The sequence below is a fragment of the Crassostrea angulata genome, chromosome 7, assembly GCF_025612915.1.
Source record: "Crassostrea angulata isolate pt1a10 chromosome 7, ASM2561291v2, whole genome shotgun sequence".
NCBI classification, from domain to species: Eukaryota; Metazoa; Mollusca; class Bivalvia; order Ostreida; family Ostreidae; genus Magallana; species Magallana angulata.
This window is the reverse complement of record NC_069117.1, coordinates 26,049,097-26,068,772: the sequence shown is the minus strand read 5'-3', so window position 1 is coordinate 26,068,772 and position 19,676 is coordinate 26,049,097. Positions and strand designations below refer to the sequence as shown.

Below are 19,676 nucleotides of genomic sequence, written 5' to 3'. Positions count from 1 at the left end.
CGCGCAATGACACAGAGCAAGACTATTTAAATGGTTTAGGGATGAGGATCTCAGATCTCAGATGTTAACAAAATATACAGTGTATCATCATTTCCTATTTCATGGGGGGGGGGGGGGGGTGGGGGGTTAAAAACAACACCTGAGGTCATTAATGTACTTTTCACCATTTGATGCAGCATAATGACATTAGAAGATATTTTGTATTTTTCTGATCACTTCGATGACCAGAACAGTCCCATAAGTTCATGACCTACATTGTATTTGATGCATTATAATACATTAAGAAAGAAATACTCCTTCCTTCCTATTATAACTTATATAAAAATGATAAGTGTCTAGTAACACTTACTTACATGTAATACACAAAGGACTAAGTGTGGTATGGTCAAATATCTGCCCCCGATTTCAACCAATTTTTAAATAGTATTGTATAAAAATAAAATCTTCACCATTGTATAGAGGATGCCTATAACTTTAATCTTGATTTTAGTCTATATCATTGCTCATTCGCTGTGTATCTATGACGTCACCTAAATGGCCCAATTCCCGCAAATTTGCAAACAAATGATAATATTCTTATTTTTGCTGTATATTTTGCATTCAGAAGTATAGAGCGCAGGTCTGCTCAAGTGCAATTTTAACATATCTTTTTATTCAGATAGTTCTACACATTATACTAAAAAATGGTACTTGAGCAAGCCTGCGCTCGATGTTTCCCAGTCGAAAAACCATCGGAAAACACCCATATTTTGCTACAAAACATCAATTTTAAATCAAAATAATGCAATCTTCATGACGTCATTTCTACTTTCTGACGTCATTGTGGTGATAACCCTTTACACCTTTATTTCCAATATGATTTTAACTATCTTTCATCTTATTTTTAAAGCCTTTCCTAAAACTTTGATTTTGGGGGCAAAAAATGCATAAAACCGCACATAGTCCTTTAATAAGAAATTGTTTATACAGGGTAAAAATGGGGTATGTATGCTGGCATCTCATTATCTTGTACGTGCTACTGCTACTACATTATTATGCTTACCTATATTGGTCAACATCATAATGATAATCCAATTAAAACACAATAATGAATTCCTTTAGCTGATCTTAACCAATCCTTTACTGCATATGGAAAACACAGACATGTATGCATGTATACACGTGAACCCATCTAATCGAAGAGCTGGGTAAAACTAGTACCCGCTAATGAGACCTGCAGACCTGTGCTGTGTACGTAACTTCAGACAAAAATCAGTTATTTGTAACATGCATGTAATTTTATGATCTATTCTTCAAATCCACTTGCACTATTTTGATTAGGTAAATAACAGCTTTAAGTTGGTGCAGGACACCTGCATATTGTGGTGTATACTTTCTATTGAGATAAACAATAAAGTATAATAAATATTAATTAAATATTTACCCCCCAAATAATGTTACCTAACATTGAAGCGCAATGGGTTAGGGCGTTTACATGTCTGTAAGAGCATCGGGGTCCAATGTGTATTTTTGTTAATTTTACAATTGATATATATAAATGAATTTTCATTGGGGGGGGGGGGGGGGCTGGACCCCTCACTCCCACCCCTTCTTTGAATCTGTGTACACGATGATGCACATGTAGGCACACAGAAGCAAATCTAAAACCGGCAACCGCCACGGGGAGGGGGCATAATTTAATTTTTTTAATTTTGTTTGTAATTATTGTATAGACCGTTATACTTTCTATGACATGAAATGTTAAGATTATTGATTAACCGAAAATTCACTGCAAACAGTTCAACCCCAAATTGCACATAAAGTGCTGCTCATTTGAAGGGATCTCATCCTTCAGTTATGAGAATTATATCATATAATACAATAAAATACCATAATAAACAATGATGAGATATGATATTGTAACGAATGATATGACATTGTATTGTGTTATACATTATTGTATTTGATCAAATAATACAATATCATAATATATAAAGCAATATAGTATAATATTACAATATCATATTATTTAATACATCATAACATTGAAACATATGATATTATATTGTATAATATAGTATGATATTGTATGATACTGTATCATTTTTGTTACATAATATGATATTGTATCATATGATACAATATAATTAGATACAACATTGTATCATATCAAATGATACAATATTATGTGATAAAGTAACATATTATATAATACAATATTATATTATACATATTGTATCATTTGATACAATAATATATCTTACAATACCATACAATACAATTTCATGTGATGTGATAATACATCATATTATAAACCAATATCATATATTTTATGGTACGATATTATATAATATTACAGTATCATATTATACAAATTCCTGTGATATAATTCTATATTACAGAAACTAATATCATATTATACAATATCGTATGATACAATATTATAGAATATGCAATATTGCATCATAGGATACAATATTATATTTTGCAATATTTATGTATTAGTATCATGTGATAAAACAATAAATCAATAATACAATACAATATTATATAATATTGTATCATAATATACAATACAGTTACTCATAACATAAAATATCAAAAAAATTGATACAATATCATATCGTATTATATAACTTTTTATAATATTACATATGATATTATATTGTATCATATTAAACAATATTGTTTCATACTATACAATACTATATCATAGGAATCATGTTATATCATTTATCAACAATCACATGTATCTTTCGAGCAGGTTTAATTGAGGTAGGAAATTTCCTATGCATCCTTGATAATGGAGATCAGGCTCTGCATCTGAAGCAACATCTGCGTTTCATTTATAATATAGTTAAGTCAACTATGCAAGCTATCATCTTACAAAAACATGTGACCTGTTCCAAAAAAACTAAACCTCATCCAGCATCCGAAACCTATGGCTTAGATTCAGCATTCAAGCCTGTCAGGTGCATCAGTATACATAAGACGCATCTCCATGCAAGTTTGGTGAAGTTTAGACCAGTAAAAACTAAGATATCATCATCAGAGGGCACTAGCCTTAACCTGCTCCAGCATCCGCAACCTTTGGCTCAGATTCAACATCCATGCCCGTCAGGTGCATCTGTATCATAAGACACACCATCCATTCAAGTTTGGTGAAGTTAGGACCTGTAATAACTAAGATATACTTTTTAGCATCCTTGATAATGGAGATCAAGCTCTGCATCTGAAGCTTCCTCTTTGATTCATTCATATTACAGTTTAATCAACTGTGCAAGTTTGAAATAGTACTATTATCTATTAAACATGTGACCTGTTCCAAAAAACTTAACCATATCCAGCATCTGAAACCTATGGCTCAGACTCAGCATTCAAGCCTGTCAAGTGCATCAGTATCATAAGACGCACCATCCATGGAAGTCTGGTGAAGTTAGGACAAGTAATAACTAAGATATAATCATCAGAGGGCACCTGTTTCAAAAACTTTAACCAACACTAAAAACCTTAACCTCCTCCAGCATCCGAAACCTATGGCTCAGATCCAGCATTCAAGCCTGTCTGGTGCATCAGTATCATAAGATGGTGCATCCATGATAGTCTGGTGAAGTTAGGACAAGTAGTAACTAAGATATAATCATCAGAGGGCAACTTTAACCAGCTCTAAAAACCTTAACCACCTTCAGCATCTGTAACCTTTAGCTCAGATTCAGCACCCAAGCCTGCCTGGTGCATCAGTATCATAAGACACACCATCCATGCAAGTTTTGTGAAGTACGGACCAGTAGTAACTTATATATTGCTATCAAAGGGCACCTGCAACAAAAACTTTAACCAGCTCTAAAAACCTTAACCACCTTCAGCATCCGAAACCTATAGCTCAGATTCAGCACTCAAGCCTGTCTGGTGCATCAGTATCATAAGACACACCATCCATGCAAGTTTGGTGAAGTACGGACCTGCAGTAACTTAGATATTGCTATCAAAGGGCACCTGCATCAAAAACTTTAACCTGGTCCAACAACCTTAACCTCCTCCATCCAAGTCTTTCAAGTCCATAAGTAGGTCCAGATGCATCATCCATGCAAGTTTGGTGAAGATAGGACAAGTAAGAGCTTAGATACAGGACCTGCAACAAAAACTTTAACCAGGTCCGGACGCCGACGCCGAGGGTATAGCATAAGCTCCCCCTGACTTCGTCTCGGTGAGCTAAAAATGCATTTGTTCTGCAATTGTTTTATTTTTTCTTGGGTACACATTATTAACTTTGAACTAATATATAAGAAAAATTATGATCATCAAACAATTTGATAAAGAGATAGGTTGATGATTTCACTGATTCATCTATCATTGTAAATATACTGTTTAGGTAATATTAACTCTTTGAATTGCAAATCAACTGTAAATACAATATCTCGATCGATTCGTTTATTATTCAAATTTTAACACATTCCCAATTTCTGAAAATATTCGTATGCAAAATGATATTACATGATTATTTAATCTGAACACAATTAATATGAAAATTGTATCCTACTCTGTAGTTGCCTTTGTCAATTCTAATTTTATGGAAGCATTCTCTGTTTGAAGGCTTTGAACTCTCTCATCAGCAGCTTGGCGTTTTGAACCTTGAATGTCCTTAATATCTTTTGATAAAATTGAGACATTTTTTTCAGATCTGCAAGCCAGATAGAAAAAAATATATCAGCAAAAATTGAAAACAGGTAACATTTCAAAAAGTTTTACAGATAAAGCTCCTTTTGACTTAGTATCCCTATGTGAGGCAACAAGATCATGTCTTATATATAAAGTCATATATAATACATACTCGTATATATCAACATTTATATTCTTTAATATGACAAGTAATATAATGAATACAATATCGTATCATGTTGTAATATCTTACTAGTTTAGTTAAAATTTACATACAATTCTTAATATGTATGATATGACACAAACTAATACTACATAACGCAGCAAAATCTATGTTAAACTGTATAACCATGGTAACCACGCACGACTACATTGGCCAAGACCCGTAACAAATATAATATGTACAAACAACCCTGAGACTCTAGCCGGCTTTGGCCTACTCAATACTTAAGCCTGTCCTTGGATCTAACAATCAAGATCAGAAACCGTCTGCTATTATTTTAATGTCACACCCAGAAAATTTGTTTAATGTTACTGCACACCCGTTTGACAGCCCCTGCAATGATGTACGTAAGCCCCGCACCTTGGATTCACAATAGCCCAAACTTTATATTCACTATAGCCCGTGCAACAATGTGCTTGCATTAACCCCTGAAACTGATTTTTTAACCAGTTTAAATGATGCATATTTCTGCTCATAGGGGGCACCGGAAGTAGAAGTCTAACGACAATAAAGCGCTTAGCTTTGCTTAGCGCTTTAAAAAGGATAAACAGACCTGAACACATGATGATGATTTGACACATTGTATCAAGTAATGCAATATACATTATACTTAAAACTAAGAAATAAGATGAACAAATAAGTAAATAATCTTACAATCCGTAAAAAAATAAAAATAAAAGATTGTATACACATGTACCTTGCTAGATGTTTGTGTAAAGTTTCAATTTCAGTTTCTTTCTCTTCTACAACATTTAATAACGTCCCGATCTCAAGTTCTGTATCACTTTTGTATTTTTGCAGGTTTGTACATTTGTTCCAAAGGTCATCAATCCTTCAAGAGTGAACAAAATATTAATTTAGATTTTACGTTTTCCTTATGGTACATGAGTAATCAAAGAAATTTAAAATATATACTTTTACGTATACAACCCCTGAATGAAATTAGTAGCTGAGATAAAAAGACTGAAAAATAACAAATTGCACTTGTTATGCATTTCTTTATGTAAAGTTCGAAATGTCTTTGTAAATAAATGTAAAGATATTTTATAAATAGATATTTAAAACATAATAACCGTTTTGACGTAGTAATTGTTTCTATTGTCTAAATGGATTAACCAAGTTTGTAAAACTAACTCTAAATAACATTTTAGTGTGTGTAAGAGGCATGGCCACGATTTCAGCCAAAATCTTTGTTTACATTAATTTTTATATTTTAGTAAAAGTTTCATTTTAGTTTTTTTAAAAAAGCGTATAGTGTTTGTCATATTTAAATTTTGTCTTAAAATTTTATTTTCTTGTCAGCTATCAATGTGGTAACATGAAAACGGCCTAGGCATTGTTAACAAAACAAAGAATTGTGAGCTCTTTTGGTTGATTTTAGTTGATAAATATGATCATCAAATCCTACTTTGTAGTTGCCTCTGCCAAAGTTAGTTTTAGGGAACCATTTTCTGTTTGAAGGTCTTGAAGTTTCTCATCAGCAACTTGGCGTTTGGACTCTTGGATATTCTGTATATCTTTTGATAGGATTGAAACATTTTCCTCAGATCTGCAAAATAATAAATTACAAAATAACGACAAAGACACATATCAAATACAACTGAAAACGTATTACATGAAAAACAGTCAACAATCTTCACTGCTGCTACAGTTCCATTTTTTCTTTACATACATTACATACATCATATTGAACTTCAAATATTGTCCATGCAAAATGATAAGCTGTAAGTTACAAAAATCATCAAGATAGTTTCATTAAAAACGTTCTCTAAATTTTGAAATGCTTTGATAAGTGATTTAAGTCAAAAATTGTCCATTCCGTCACAAATAAGACGTTCCGACGCGCGTTAGCGCCCCGGCCTGTACAATATCTGACAGAATGGGCAGTGCCATATTTGCTTTTAAAGATATATGTTATTAACATCTATTCGTTTCCGTGCTATATAAAAAAGTCGGTAACCTTTGTGTGCCAGGGCATTTATAAATGTATACTCATTTGCTTCTTACATAAAACTGATACTAAACAATCACAATAATAGGCGCCATGCCAAAACAGCAAATTCTGAATGACAGTTTGTTGAAATCTGCAGTCAACGTTGAGCTTTTAGAATGTAGGCGGCAGAAGAAGGGAATTGATCAAACCCCTTCTAGATTGCCAGAATTTTACTAAATATGAACTAACTTATATAGTATATATCCCCCTTTTCCATTGGCTTATCAAAAGTTTAGCGCCAATCAAATACTGTAAACAGGGTTATTTTCGCCTCGTGTTATTTTCGTCCATCTATAATTTCAAACAGTTTTGCCCCTTCTTACCCCTTCACCCAGACACAGTTATGTTTAAAGAGAGATAATTTGAAACATTGAAGTTCGCCTAGTCTTAAATTCGCCCGCTGACAACGAGGGCGAAAGGGGCGATTATAGTATTATCTCTCATCTTAGATGTAAATTTCAATCATTCATAAAAAAAAACTTTTAACCTTGCTAACTGCTTGCTTAAAGCTTCAATTTCAGTTTCTTTGTCATGTAAGGCGTTCATAAGCGTGCTGGTTTTGTGCTCTGCATCTGTTTTGTATTTCTGCAGGTTTCTATCTTTGTTTAAGAGGTCTTCAATCCTTAGAAAAGAAAATTGTAACATCAATATTATAACAATTGCCAATTTTGATACATGAACATTTAATATGCATTAAGATATTTTATTGATGTATGATTTCAACTACCTTTATAAAGATACGAAGGAGATAAAAGATAAAAAAGTGTAGCTTGCGTTAACTGATTTTTTTTCCTAGATAATAAACTTTACGGAAATACAAATATAACACTTTTTAATATTCTTGAATATTAGAATTTTGATTTTGATCTTCTACAATTCAGAAAACACGCAGTCGCTTCAAGCATATCTTTTACAACATACACCATAGCATAGCATAGCATTGAAATCTCTTAGCATAGCATTGAAATCTCATAGCATAGCATTGGAATCTCATACCAAAGCATACAATCTCATAGAATCGCATTCGTCAAATCATACCATTGCATAGCATACAACATTATTTTAACTCGGTTTTGAATGTTTTTATTTTAAAAAAATAAATGTTCACATAAAAGATTTGTAGTAAATTTTAGCTTCTTATTTTTTTACATCGAAATGTGTGGAACTCTTCTGTGTATGGAGGAGTTTTTGTTCAAATCTCATAGCATACCATAGCATAGCATGACATACCATATCATTAAGTCCTTCATTTTAATTTCTCATAGCATAGCATACAAATCTCATAGCATAGCATACAAATCTCATAGCATATCATTAAAATTGCATACCATAGCATAGCAGAAAATGTAAAAGATATGCATGAAATGACTGCATGCATACGGACTCCAATTCTTTCTTTTTGTGACAAAGAGTATTTGAGAAACTGTCAGTCTGATTTTCAGCATTTTCTTTTACATTTGTGAGCTGTTTTGACAAGTTTTTGATCCTAAGTAGGTTAATTAAAGTAATTCTTATACTCTGCAAAACTCTATTATCATCTTACATTTGGTAATTTTTTTTTTGTTTATAAAACCCCAAGGTTTTTGGAAAACAGTGAAATGCTTCTTTTTTGAAAACTTAGATTAAAATTATCATAATTAAACAAGAGGCCCATGGGCCACATCGCTCACCTGAACAGCAGTTCCTTGTAACATTACATTTCGAAGCATATGCTTTTTCTATTTTAAACATTGAACCCCTTTCTGGGGACCCAATATTGGTCCGAGGTTTATGGTTGGCTTGAACAACATAAATAGTAACATAGGAATGAAAATGTGTAGCACTGCGGTGGGACCGCACGTACACAGCCTGAAAAACTGAACGTAGAAGAGTTCCACTTCAAGAGGAATAACTCTCAGACTGTACAGAACATCAAGAAAGATAACTCTTGGTTCCACTACATTAGAGTTTACACAATTTGAGGATCCTTGCATAGTAATCCCACAAACTGTAGCATTATAGTTCTCGAGAAAAACTTTTAAAAACATTTTCAATATATCTTTCTATGTAAAACTTTGAACCCCTCTTGGGGCCACAGTATTAGTCCAGTGCTTAAACTTTAATTATTTTGAATCTACAGTGTACATTATATAAGGCCGACGACACGTTCCTCAATTTTGTATAACTTTTTCCAGGAATTTGTTGATGGTTTACTACTATTTTGACAAGCTTTCTTGCAAAATATTAGGTTACCTTACCAGGCATTTCTCCAAAATACTATAGTATGCAATTTCCTATATATACACTTGAATTGCTGATATAAAAATAAATACATATACGGCTCAGCAAAATTCACTATATAGGAACTCTATCTCGGCCGGAGCGGGGATTTGAACTCACGACCTCTAGAACATATTCAGTACCGATCAGACCCAACCTAACAGAAAGGTAACCCCAACTAAACCCTGGGTTTACTTCCGGGGGTTACTTCAGGTTTACTAGAGTGGACCCAGAGTAAACCCAAAGTAAACCCAGAGTGGACACAGAGAGTAAACCCAGTCAGAAGTATACCCCTGAAAGCAGGCGCTAACTGTGTATTCGGAATATACAAAGGGTAGTAATTACAGGCAATAGGATGGTAAGATACAATACTAGTCTGCTTCACACTTCAGTGCATGCAGTTGATCTCAAAAGGAGTTTCAAAGTAAACCCCAAGTAAACCCCGAGTGGACCCAAATTTTCAAAAAGTAAACCCAGAGAAAACCCCAAGTAAACCCCAAAAGTAAACCCGGGTTTAGTTGGGGTTTACTTTGGTGTTAGGTCGGGTCTGATCGGTACTGTATGCTTCTGGCAGTTAGCGGCCACGGTTCTAACCACAGGGCCATCTAGACACATAGCCACATCTTATTAAATTGTAATCATTCTTAAAATAATTGTAAAATTAATATTATTTATTGGAACTCTCTATAACGAGGAGATACAAACAAGATTCTCGAGAAACGTGTCTGACCTTAAGGATGCTTGCATAGTAATCTCACAAGCTGAAGCATTATAGTTCCCTAGAAAAAGATTTTTCAATATTTTCCCTCATTATTTCTATGCTAAACTTTGAACACCTCTTAGGGCCCCGGTATTAGATTGAGGTCACGGCTTTTATAATTTCTAATCTACACTATTTGAGGATGCTTACGTAGTTATCTGACAAATTGATGCATTGTAGTTCTCGAGAAGATTTTTAAACATTTTCCATATATACTTCTACAATTAACTTTAAACCCATCTTGGGTCCCCAGTATTAGTCCAGCCTGAGGGGTCATTATTTTAAAACTGTCGAACCTTCATTATCCAAGGTTGTATGCATGATAGTAATCTCACAAACTGAAGCATTGTAGTTCTCGAGAAGAAGATTTTTTAACATGTTAACTTTATATTTCTATAATTAACTTTGACCCCCTCTTGGAGCCCAAGTATTGGTCCGGGGGTCACGATTTTACCAATTAGGAATCTACAGAAGCCAAGGATGCATGCATAGAAATTCCACAAACTATAACATTGTAGTTCTTAAAAAGAAAATTTTTAAACGTTTCCTTTATGTTGTTTAAAATGTTTAAATTTTGAACCCCTCTTGGTGCCCCACCAATTGTCCGGGAGTTAGGATATTTTTACAAATTAGAATCTACATTATTTAAGGATGTACATGTATGCATAGTAATATCCCAAACAGTCGCATTATAGTTCTTGAGAAGAAGATTTTTAAACATTTTCCTATATATGTTAAAATTTAAACCCCTTCTGGGGCCCCACGTTTTGTTCGGGGGTCACGATTTTTACAATTTAGAATATTTACTATATATACAACCTTTTGTGTAAATATTGGCATTTGTGGTGCAGTATACGTAGTTCTTGAGAAAAATTTTTTAAACATTTTTCATATGTAGTTTTATGTTAAACTTTGAACCCTGCCTGGGGATGCAGTTTTGGTCCGAGGGTCACGATTTCTACAATTTAGAATCTTCATTATACATACATGTATCAAAGGCCGGAACGCCCACAAAGGCCTCGAGCTGACATTCTCTTTAAAATAGGTATCATTAATTTAAATTACAAATACACATAAAACATGGGTTCATCCGTCCTCGACCAGGGATCCCGCGAGATAGAGATCCGTGCACGCGCTGTCTGAGTTAGGTCGTACGTACAATAAGTCCATTAATACCACAATATGCAACTATATTTTTATATGCAATTTTAACATCACCATGTGATTGTATACTCAGTATATTTCCTTATAAAATACGTAGTGATGCATTTGTAATACAATGAATCATAACTCATCATGGTTACAAAAATCGAAGAAATGTCAAAGTTCAAAAATAAATTATCTTCTTTCTGCTTTAAACACTTTTGAGCAACTTTTACGGGTTCATTATTTGTATACGAGGGAAACACATTAACAGTGTTTCCCTAATTATAATAAAACATACTTTTTTAAAAATTTAATTCCCGTGTGAAACAAGATTATCTATGGTATGGTTGTTTATAAATAAATCCACACCACGTGCGTTGATCTGCCGTATCTATAATGCTCAACCAAACTAGCTGCAATATTGCAACAAAATCACAAGATAAATTTATCGCTTACATTTACTTTGGAGACCGTGCCCGATAACAAATCAATTTACATATCTATAATTCTATTTTTATCGGGCACGGTATCCAAATTAAATGTAAGCGATAAACTAAAATAATATTTAGTAAATTTTTACACCTTATCGTATTCATTCGTCATTTCTTGATTAAACAACCTTATATACTTATGCAATGAGTTGTCAATAATCAGGGAGACACAGTTGGGGTTTTTGGTGCACAATTTAGTTGAATAAATGGAACAACAGTCATGAAAACACTTTTCCTATGTATTTGTTAAAATTTGAACCCCGCCTGGGGTCCGGGGGTCACGATTTTTACAATTTAGAATCTTCAACATATATGCAAGCTTTTGTGTAAAAATTGGCATTTCTGGTGCAGTGGTTCTTGAGAAGAAGATTTTTTAAAAACATTTTTCCTATGTATTTCTATGTTAAACTTTGAAACCCGCCTGGGTCCCTAGTTTTGATCCGAGGGTCACGATTTTTACAATTGAAAATCTTCACTATATATACAAGCTTGTGTGTAAAAATTGGCATTTCTGGTGCAGTGGTTCTTCAGAAGAAGATTTTTAAAGACAGGCACCCTATACTCACTGTTTCGCAATTATCTCCCGTTTGAAATAGGCTGTGCCCTTTATTAAAACATTTTATAATCCCCTTTTCATAAGGATGCTTTGTACCAAATTTGGTTTAATTTGGCCCAGTGGTTTTTGAGAAGAAGTCGAAAATGTGAAAAGTTTACAGACGGACGGACAGACAGACGGACAGCGGACAACGGGTGATCAGAAAAGCTCACTTGAACTTTCGGTTCAGGTGAGCTATAAAAGGGACTATATATATAATGAACATATATATTAATTTCAACAAATCGGAAAGAGCATAAAAATAGTACTTGTTTTAGTATACAGTACATAATCAAATAGTGTTTTTAACCTGTTTGTTAAAATTTAGAGACGAAGAACCAATTTGAAAATACAACAAGAGGCCAATGGGCCACATCACTCACCTGAGGAACAATAGGTATGATAAAATCGCTTAATAGAGTCATAATACAAACTATCTGGAAAATGTAGTATAATTCATGTAGATTCTGTATACATAAAATCCATTTTCCTCCTGGATATTCTTATGTTTATAATCATTAGTCCCTTTTCTAACAGGATGATTTTATAGTCATATCACATGTTGAGGATTTCAGTTCTCAAAAAGATCCTAAACAATTGTTAATATATGGAATTTAAACTTACATGTACATCAAACTCTGAACCCCTTGTGAGGACAATGGTCTAAACAATTTTAGAGAATCACCAGGCTGATTAGTTTCTGAGAAGAAGATTTTTAAAGATTTACTCTCTATATATATATATTCTTGTGTTAAACTTTGACCCCCATTGTGGTCCCACCCTACCTCCGGGGGGTCATGATTTTCACAACTTTTAATTGAATCTATTCTACCTGAGGATGCTTCCACACAAGTCTGAGGTTTCCTGGCTGATTAATTTCTAAGAAGATTTTTAAAGATTTACTCTATATATCCCTTTGTAAAAAGTTGACCCCCATTGTGACCCCAGCCTACACCTGGGGGTCAAGATTTTCACAACTTTGAATCTACACTACTAGAGGATGCTTCCATTCAAGTTTCAGCTTTCCTGGCTAATGGTTCTTGAGAAGAAGATTTTTGAAAATTTCTCAAAATTTGTCAATAATTCCTAATTATCTCCCCTTGAAAATAGACGAGGTCCTTAATTTTTACAATGTTGAATCTCCTTTGCCAAAGGGTGCTTTGTGCTTAGTTTGGTTGAAATTGGCCAAGTAGTTCTTGAGAAAATGTTGAAAATGTGAAAAGTTTACCAATAGACGGACATACGGACAACAGACAAAATGTGATAAGAAATTCAGCCATCGCCTCTGACTAACGACTAGAAAAACTCTCGTTTTCTATGGGGTTTTTTTCATATTCATTTACGAATTACGCGAGTGTGGTATTCATATCAAAGTTGTGTATTATCTGAATTAAGTGTTTATTCGACGTGTATATTTCTATTCAAAGTCATAACTTGTATAAATGAATTTCGGCACTTTGGTTGCTGATAAAACATTGTTGAAAATCAATGATCTAGCAATTATTCAAAAAAGCAAAACATGTCATTCTAAACGTCAAAAGGAGAACCTTCATGGTATGGATTATGTTTGTTTTTAAATACAAATCGTAAAATATTTTGAATTCAAATTTCTGTACTTCTTTAGTTCGAAATAGTTAGATAAAATACAAACTTTACAATTAATTGCTATAACAACGGTCACCTGAGTACCATAGCCCATACACAAACCTGTGTAGGAGTCTCATAAATGGATTAAATCAAGTTTTATTTTGGAGTAGAACAATTATGATATTGTAATGATGACCACCCCGCTGCCTGAAATCTTTCAAAGAGGACTATGAGACCTATAATTTTGCGAAAAACTTAAAAATCATAAGAGAGTGATATTGAAAAGGTGCAAGGCTCTGATGAAAATTTATTTTCTCATATTTGTTAACTTTCAAGATATGTTTTATGTATATATGTTTTCATAGATAAACTAAAATAAGGTGGCTAGTATGCATGTTTCATTTAAAACAACCTTCCATCCCCCTTCCCCAATGGCAGACAGAAACTCTCCTCCGGGCATTTAAAAAAATACAGCTTTAAAAGCTAAAATGTGTTTTTGACTTTTCCTGTTTAATAAACATTAATCACTGACTGGCATTTATACCAAAATCATTTTACATGATTTATATATGTACTGCTTATCAGTGATTTTCGTTAGCCAATCATTACTTTACTATTAACAAGCTAGACTATATGTTTATATAGAAAGTTCAAAAACTGTTTTTGTTTCAAATGAAAAAAAAAAGTTGCAAAAATATTTTGATCATACAACTTTTTTTTATTAAGTTATATTAAATTTCACTGAATAATTACTAAAAGGAGAGGAGGATAACTCCATTATGAAGAAGCAAGGAAAGATAACTCTATTAACTGTTATAACCGTTCATCCTAAACTCTTTTACAAATGCTTTCATAATACTGTATATAAACACATTTTGTTCAACAAGTGTTCAGAAATTGTTGACCGGTCTTAAGATATCTGAACAAATGTGTTTTAGGGGCCGACCCTTAAAATCCTTACTGCATCTGGCTACCAACAAAAATTATTTAGGTAGCATATTGTTAAGAACGTTGTTCTAAGCATTTTTTGTTCTATAATGCTTATCAAAATATTTCACCTTTTCTAGATATTAATGATCAAAGTTTCGGATTTCTGGCCCCTTAAAGCCCCTAATTACGTAACATATGACTTAGGTATGGTACTGTATAGATAAACAGATGTACAATGAACATTTTCGGTACTATAATTGATAACAAATTATTTTTCAGTAAAGAGTTATTGCAAAAATACTTTAGAGCACTCTTGGCCCCTAATTTGAGGGGCCAGCCCCTTTTTCCTGAAATCAAACGAAAGATCTAGTTAATCTGAACAACTTTTGCTTTACATGTTTTAACAAAATATTTACACATTAAAAACTAGGGCCGAAAGTGTGCGAAAATTTCGTGAAAAAAAAATTGGTGCCAATTTTTGAGCTCGGGCGAGCTTCTCCGCCTTGTACATTTTTTCAAAATATCAAATAAATAGGATCATCTAAAGACATTCATCTGCTATCCCTGAAAGTTTCACGTTTCTATCGCAATTAGTTTTTGAGAAGTTACGTGGACAAAATGGTCCTTAAAAATTCACTGAATCCTCAAACTGGAAGTGACGTCATCAGCCAGAAATTTTATACTATCAAGTACTTTTTATACTCAATACGTCCTGTAAATTTCATGCAGATCGGTAGAGTAGTTCACGAGAAATAGCTTCAACAGAATCAGTACAAGGTCTTCCGTTGGAAACGGAAGACCTTAATAATAATACATGTATTAAGAACCATACAAAACAATAAGTCTCCAAATTTCATTCGGGAGCGTAATAATAAAGATTAAATAGAGATAGGATCATCAAATATCAATAATTTAAAGATAATTGACAATTTCTGATTCTAAGGGGGTCAGGATGATCCCTTAGGGTCATGACTTACATGCCATAATGATCTGATGCGCTAGACCTAAGGAGGAATACTATTTTGGATTAAGGTGGGGATCTCAATGGTTTTTATGATATTTGATAATTTCAGGAAGAACACTTGCGATCATGACCTACATACCATCTGAAATGCCTTGAACAAAGAAACAATAATATAATATGTACATGATATATGATTCAATTTAAGAACCCAGATATAGATCAATCATCTATGTTTTGTAATACTTCCTATGTATATATACATGTATTAGATTGTATTAGATTTTGTTCTATACTATTCATGTTCATGACTGTAGTATCGCTTAGTCTTATTTTAAATCACATTAAAAAATTGTCAAATATATGACTTCGAACCCCCACCCCCAAACAAACTCAAATATAAACTGCCCCCCCCCCCCTTAATTGTCGAATGATCAATTAAAATCAAAATATAATTTGGGTGTCTAAAAACTTATGTAAACTGGTAAAAAATGTTATTCTTTAAAAAAATTACATTACACCTTGCATAATTGACAAATGATCTATTGAGATATGATCAGAGGTCATATTTCTACCTTAGGATCAATAACTAGTATTCATTGACAAGTAAGAATTAATAATAATCAATGATTCAAATTATAAATGTTTATACTCCACATTCACATCCCCCCCTCTAACCTGGTTCTAAAGATTCAGTCTTCTTAATACATTCTTACATGTGTGCAGTAGCAAATTTTAAATCATTTCTTGATTGCTTTTTCTCTCCTGATGCACATTAACATTTTGGAAATTACTTCATTCAATTTTTTAAGATTTTTATAAACAAAATGTTATATGCATGTGTATTCGCCTATTTGGGGCAATTGTAAAGTCTCCTAAACAAATTAAGCAGTGACATCATTAGGCTAGGAATTACCAACATTGATCAAACACTACTGTAACATATGAATAAGATAAAATACTTCTAGAATGTCAGGGTGTCTCCAAGGGGGCATACTCTATACACAATTTTACGCGCAATGACACAGAGCAAGAATATTTAAATGGTTTAGGGATGAGGATCTCAGATCTCAGATGTTAACAAAATATACAGTGTATCATCATTTCCTATTTCATGGGGGGGGGGGGGGGTTAAAGACAACACCTGGGGTCATTAATGTACTTTTCACCATTTGATGCAGCATAATGACATTAGAAGATATTTTGTATTTTTCTGATCACTTCGATGACCAGAACAGTCCCATAAGTTCATGACCTACATTGTATTTGATGCATTATAATACATTAAGAAAGAAATACTCCTTCCTTCCTATTATAACTCATATAAAAATGATAAGTGTCTAGTAACACTTACTTACATGTAATACACAAAGGACTAAGTGTGGTATGGTCAAATATCTGCCCCCGATTTCAACCAATTTTTAAATAGTATTGTATAAAAATAAAATCTTCACCATTGTATAGAGGATGCCTATAACTTTAATCTTGGTTTTAGTCTATATCATTGCTCATTCGCTGTGTATCTATGACGTCACCTAAATGGCCCAATTCCCGCAAATTTGCAAACAAATGAAAATATTCTTATTTTTGCTGTATATTTTGCATTCAGAAGTATAGAGCGCAGGTCTGCTCAAGTTCAATTTTAACATATCTTTTTATTCAGATAGTTCTACACATTATACTAAAAAATGGTACTTGAGCAAGCCTGCGCTCGATGTTTCCCAGTCGAAAAACCATCGGAAAACACCCATATTTTGCTACAAAACATTAATTTTAAATCAAAATAATGCAATCTTCATGACGTCATTTCTACTTTCTGACGTCATTGTGGTGATAACCCTTTACACCTTTATTTCCAATATGATTTTAACTATCTTTCATCTTATTTTTAAAGCCTTTCCTAAAACTTTGATTTTGGGGGCAAAAAATGCATAAAACCGCACATTGTCCTTTAATAAGAAATTGCTTATACAGGGTAAAAATGGGGTATGTATGCTGGCATCTCATTAAATTGTACGTGCTACTGCTACTACATGTATTATGCTTACCTATATTGGTCAACATCATAATGATAATCCAATTAAAACACAATAATGAATTCCTTTAGCTGATCTTAACCAATCCTTTACTGCATATGGAAAACACAGACATGTATGCATGTATACACGTGAACCCATCTAATCGAAGAGCTGGGTAAAACTAGTACCTGCTAATGAGACCTGCAGACCTGTGTTGTGTACGTAACTTCAGACAAAAATCAGTTATTTGTAACATGCATGTAATTTTATGATCTATTCTTCAAATCCACTTGCACTATTTTGATTAGGTAAATAACAGCTTTAAGTTGGTGCAGGACACCTGCATATTGTGATGTATACTTTCTATTGAGATAAACAATAAAGTATAATAAATATTAATTAAATATTTAACCCCCAAATAATGTTACCTAACATTGAAGCGCAATGGGTTAGGGCGTTTACATGTCTGTAAGAGCATCGGGGTCCAATGTGTATTTTTGTTAATTTTACAATTGATATATATAAATGAATTTTCATTGGGGGGGGGGGGGGGGTGGACCCCTCACTCCCACCCCTTCTTTAAATCTGTGTACACGATGATGCACATGTAGGCACACAGAAGCAAATCTAAAACCGGCAACCGCCACGGGGAGGGGGCATTATTTAATTTTAAATTTGTTTGTAATTATTGTATAGACCGTTATACTTTCTATGACATGAAATGTTAAGATTATTGATTAACCGAAAATTCACTGCAAACAGTTCAACCCCAAATTGCACATAAAGTGCTGCTCATTTGAAGGGATCTCATCCTTCAGTTATGAAAATTATAATTTTTAAATGTATTACTGGAGATTGCATGTGGCCTTCATTTTTAATTAAACTGGTACAAAACAGTGTTATTTAGGGGCAAACACTTGGTGCGGGTATTACTGGCTAATGACAGCATCTAGTTATTTTTAATATTAATTAAAGGGATGTTTTATTTTAAATTATTAAAATGTGCTGCTGCTTTGAAGAACTCTACAGAATGACTTAATGCAAACGTAAATTATTAATTTAAGCGAAGGTCATATACATTTCAAACAGGAGATTTTTTCTTTGTTAAAACACTGCTGTTATGTAATTCCTTTGTTCCAGCAGTCTAAAATTTTACCTGACTTTGTGACAGTCCGATATTATTGAGCTTCTTAATATCAGACCGTTACCAGTGGTTACAGTACTGATATCCTTCAAAATCGGACCGTCTCCGATAATCAACAATGAAATTCAATGGCAGTGGTTTTAGTACGATATATGCCTCTAACATTTCTGTATGAAAAAATACCAGACAGTTCTCGGCCGTAACGGGCCTCGAATCTGTCTGATTTTTTTTCATACAGAAATGTCAGAGGCATATATGTATATCCATTACAAATATATTCTAATAAATGACGAATTCTAAACAAAGCAGCAGCACTTTTTAAGACTCTACAAGATAGGTGACTTTAATTATCAATTAAAATGTTTAATCAAATAAGGATATTGAAATTGAAATTAGTTTATGAACTCCATTCGGGAGAATTATCAACGCATATCACGTGACTATCAATTCAGTGGACCGCATTAAGTATAATACAAAATAGCATTTACAATGCTGTTTCATTTGAAATTGAAATCATTTAACAGCTTTACACAAATATTTTGAAATAATAGACGCATTGATTATTGTCTGACGTCATGACGTCAGCTGCAAGTATATATAAGGTTTGAAAGTTGCCCTTTCGGAAATTGTGTAGGCAATAAGAGCAAGCAATATCAAGATTTGTCATAAAAAAATATAAATTGATGCATGTGTAGCGTGTGAACATTTACAATCGCAATTAATGAAATCATTCTATGGGATGTAAAAAGCAACAGTGAGCTAGAGTTATCAAGCAGAAGGAAGGTTCACCATGCACGTGTGTTATCCCGATTAAAGCAATTGAAAGACAATTTAAAATTTTACTGTTTTATCATCAGCTTTTAAGACTACAAGCAATATTATTTGCATATACATTACTAAGATAATTTGAAATAATGAACTAAATTAATTT

General features: G+C 33.2%; 1 protein-coding gene across 1 annotated transcript in view; it reads right to left on the bottom strand.

Moving 5' to 3' along the window:
• LOC128191702 (uncharacterized) overlaps positions 1-19,676 on the bottom strand; it is an 87,880-nt gene that overhangs the window by 23,435 nt on the left and 44,769 nt on the right. Inside the window, exons 7-10 of the mRNA XM_052863909.1 lie at positions 7,342-7,476; positions 6,270-6,410; positions 5,559-5,693; positions 4,520-4,660 (exon numbers count right to left, since the gene is read on the bottom strand). Coding sequence (XP_052719869.1) covers positions 4,520-4,660; positions 5,559-5,693; positions 6,270-6,410; positions 7,342-7,476 — 552 coding nt within the window. The remainder of the gene's footprint in view (positions 1-4,519; positions 4,661-5,558; positions 5,694-6,269; positions 6,411-7,341; positions 7,477-19,676) is intronic.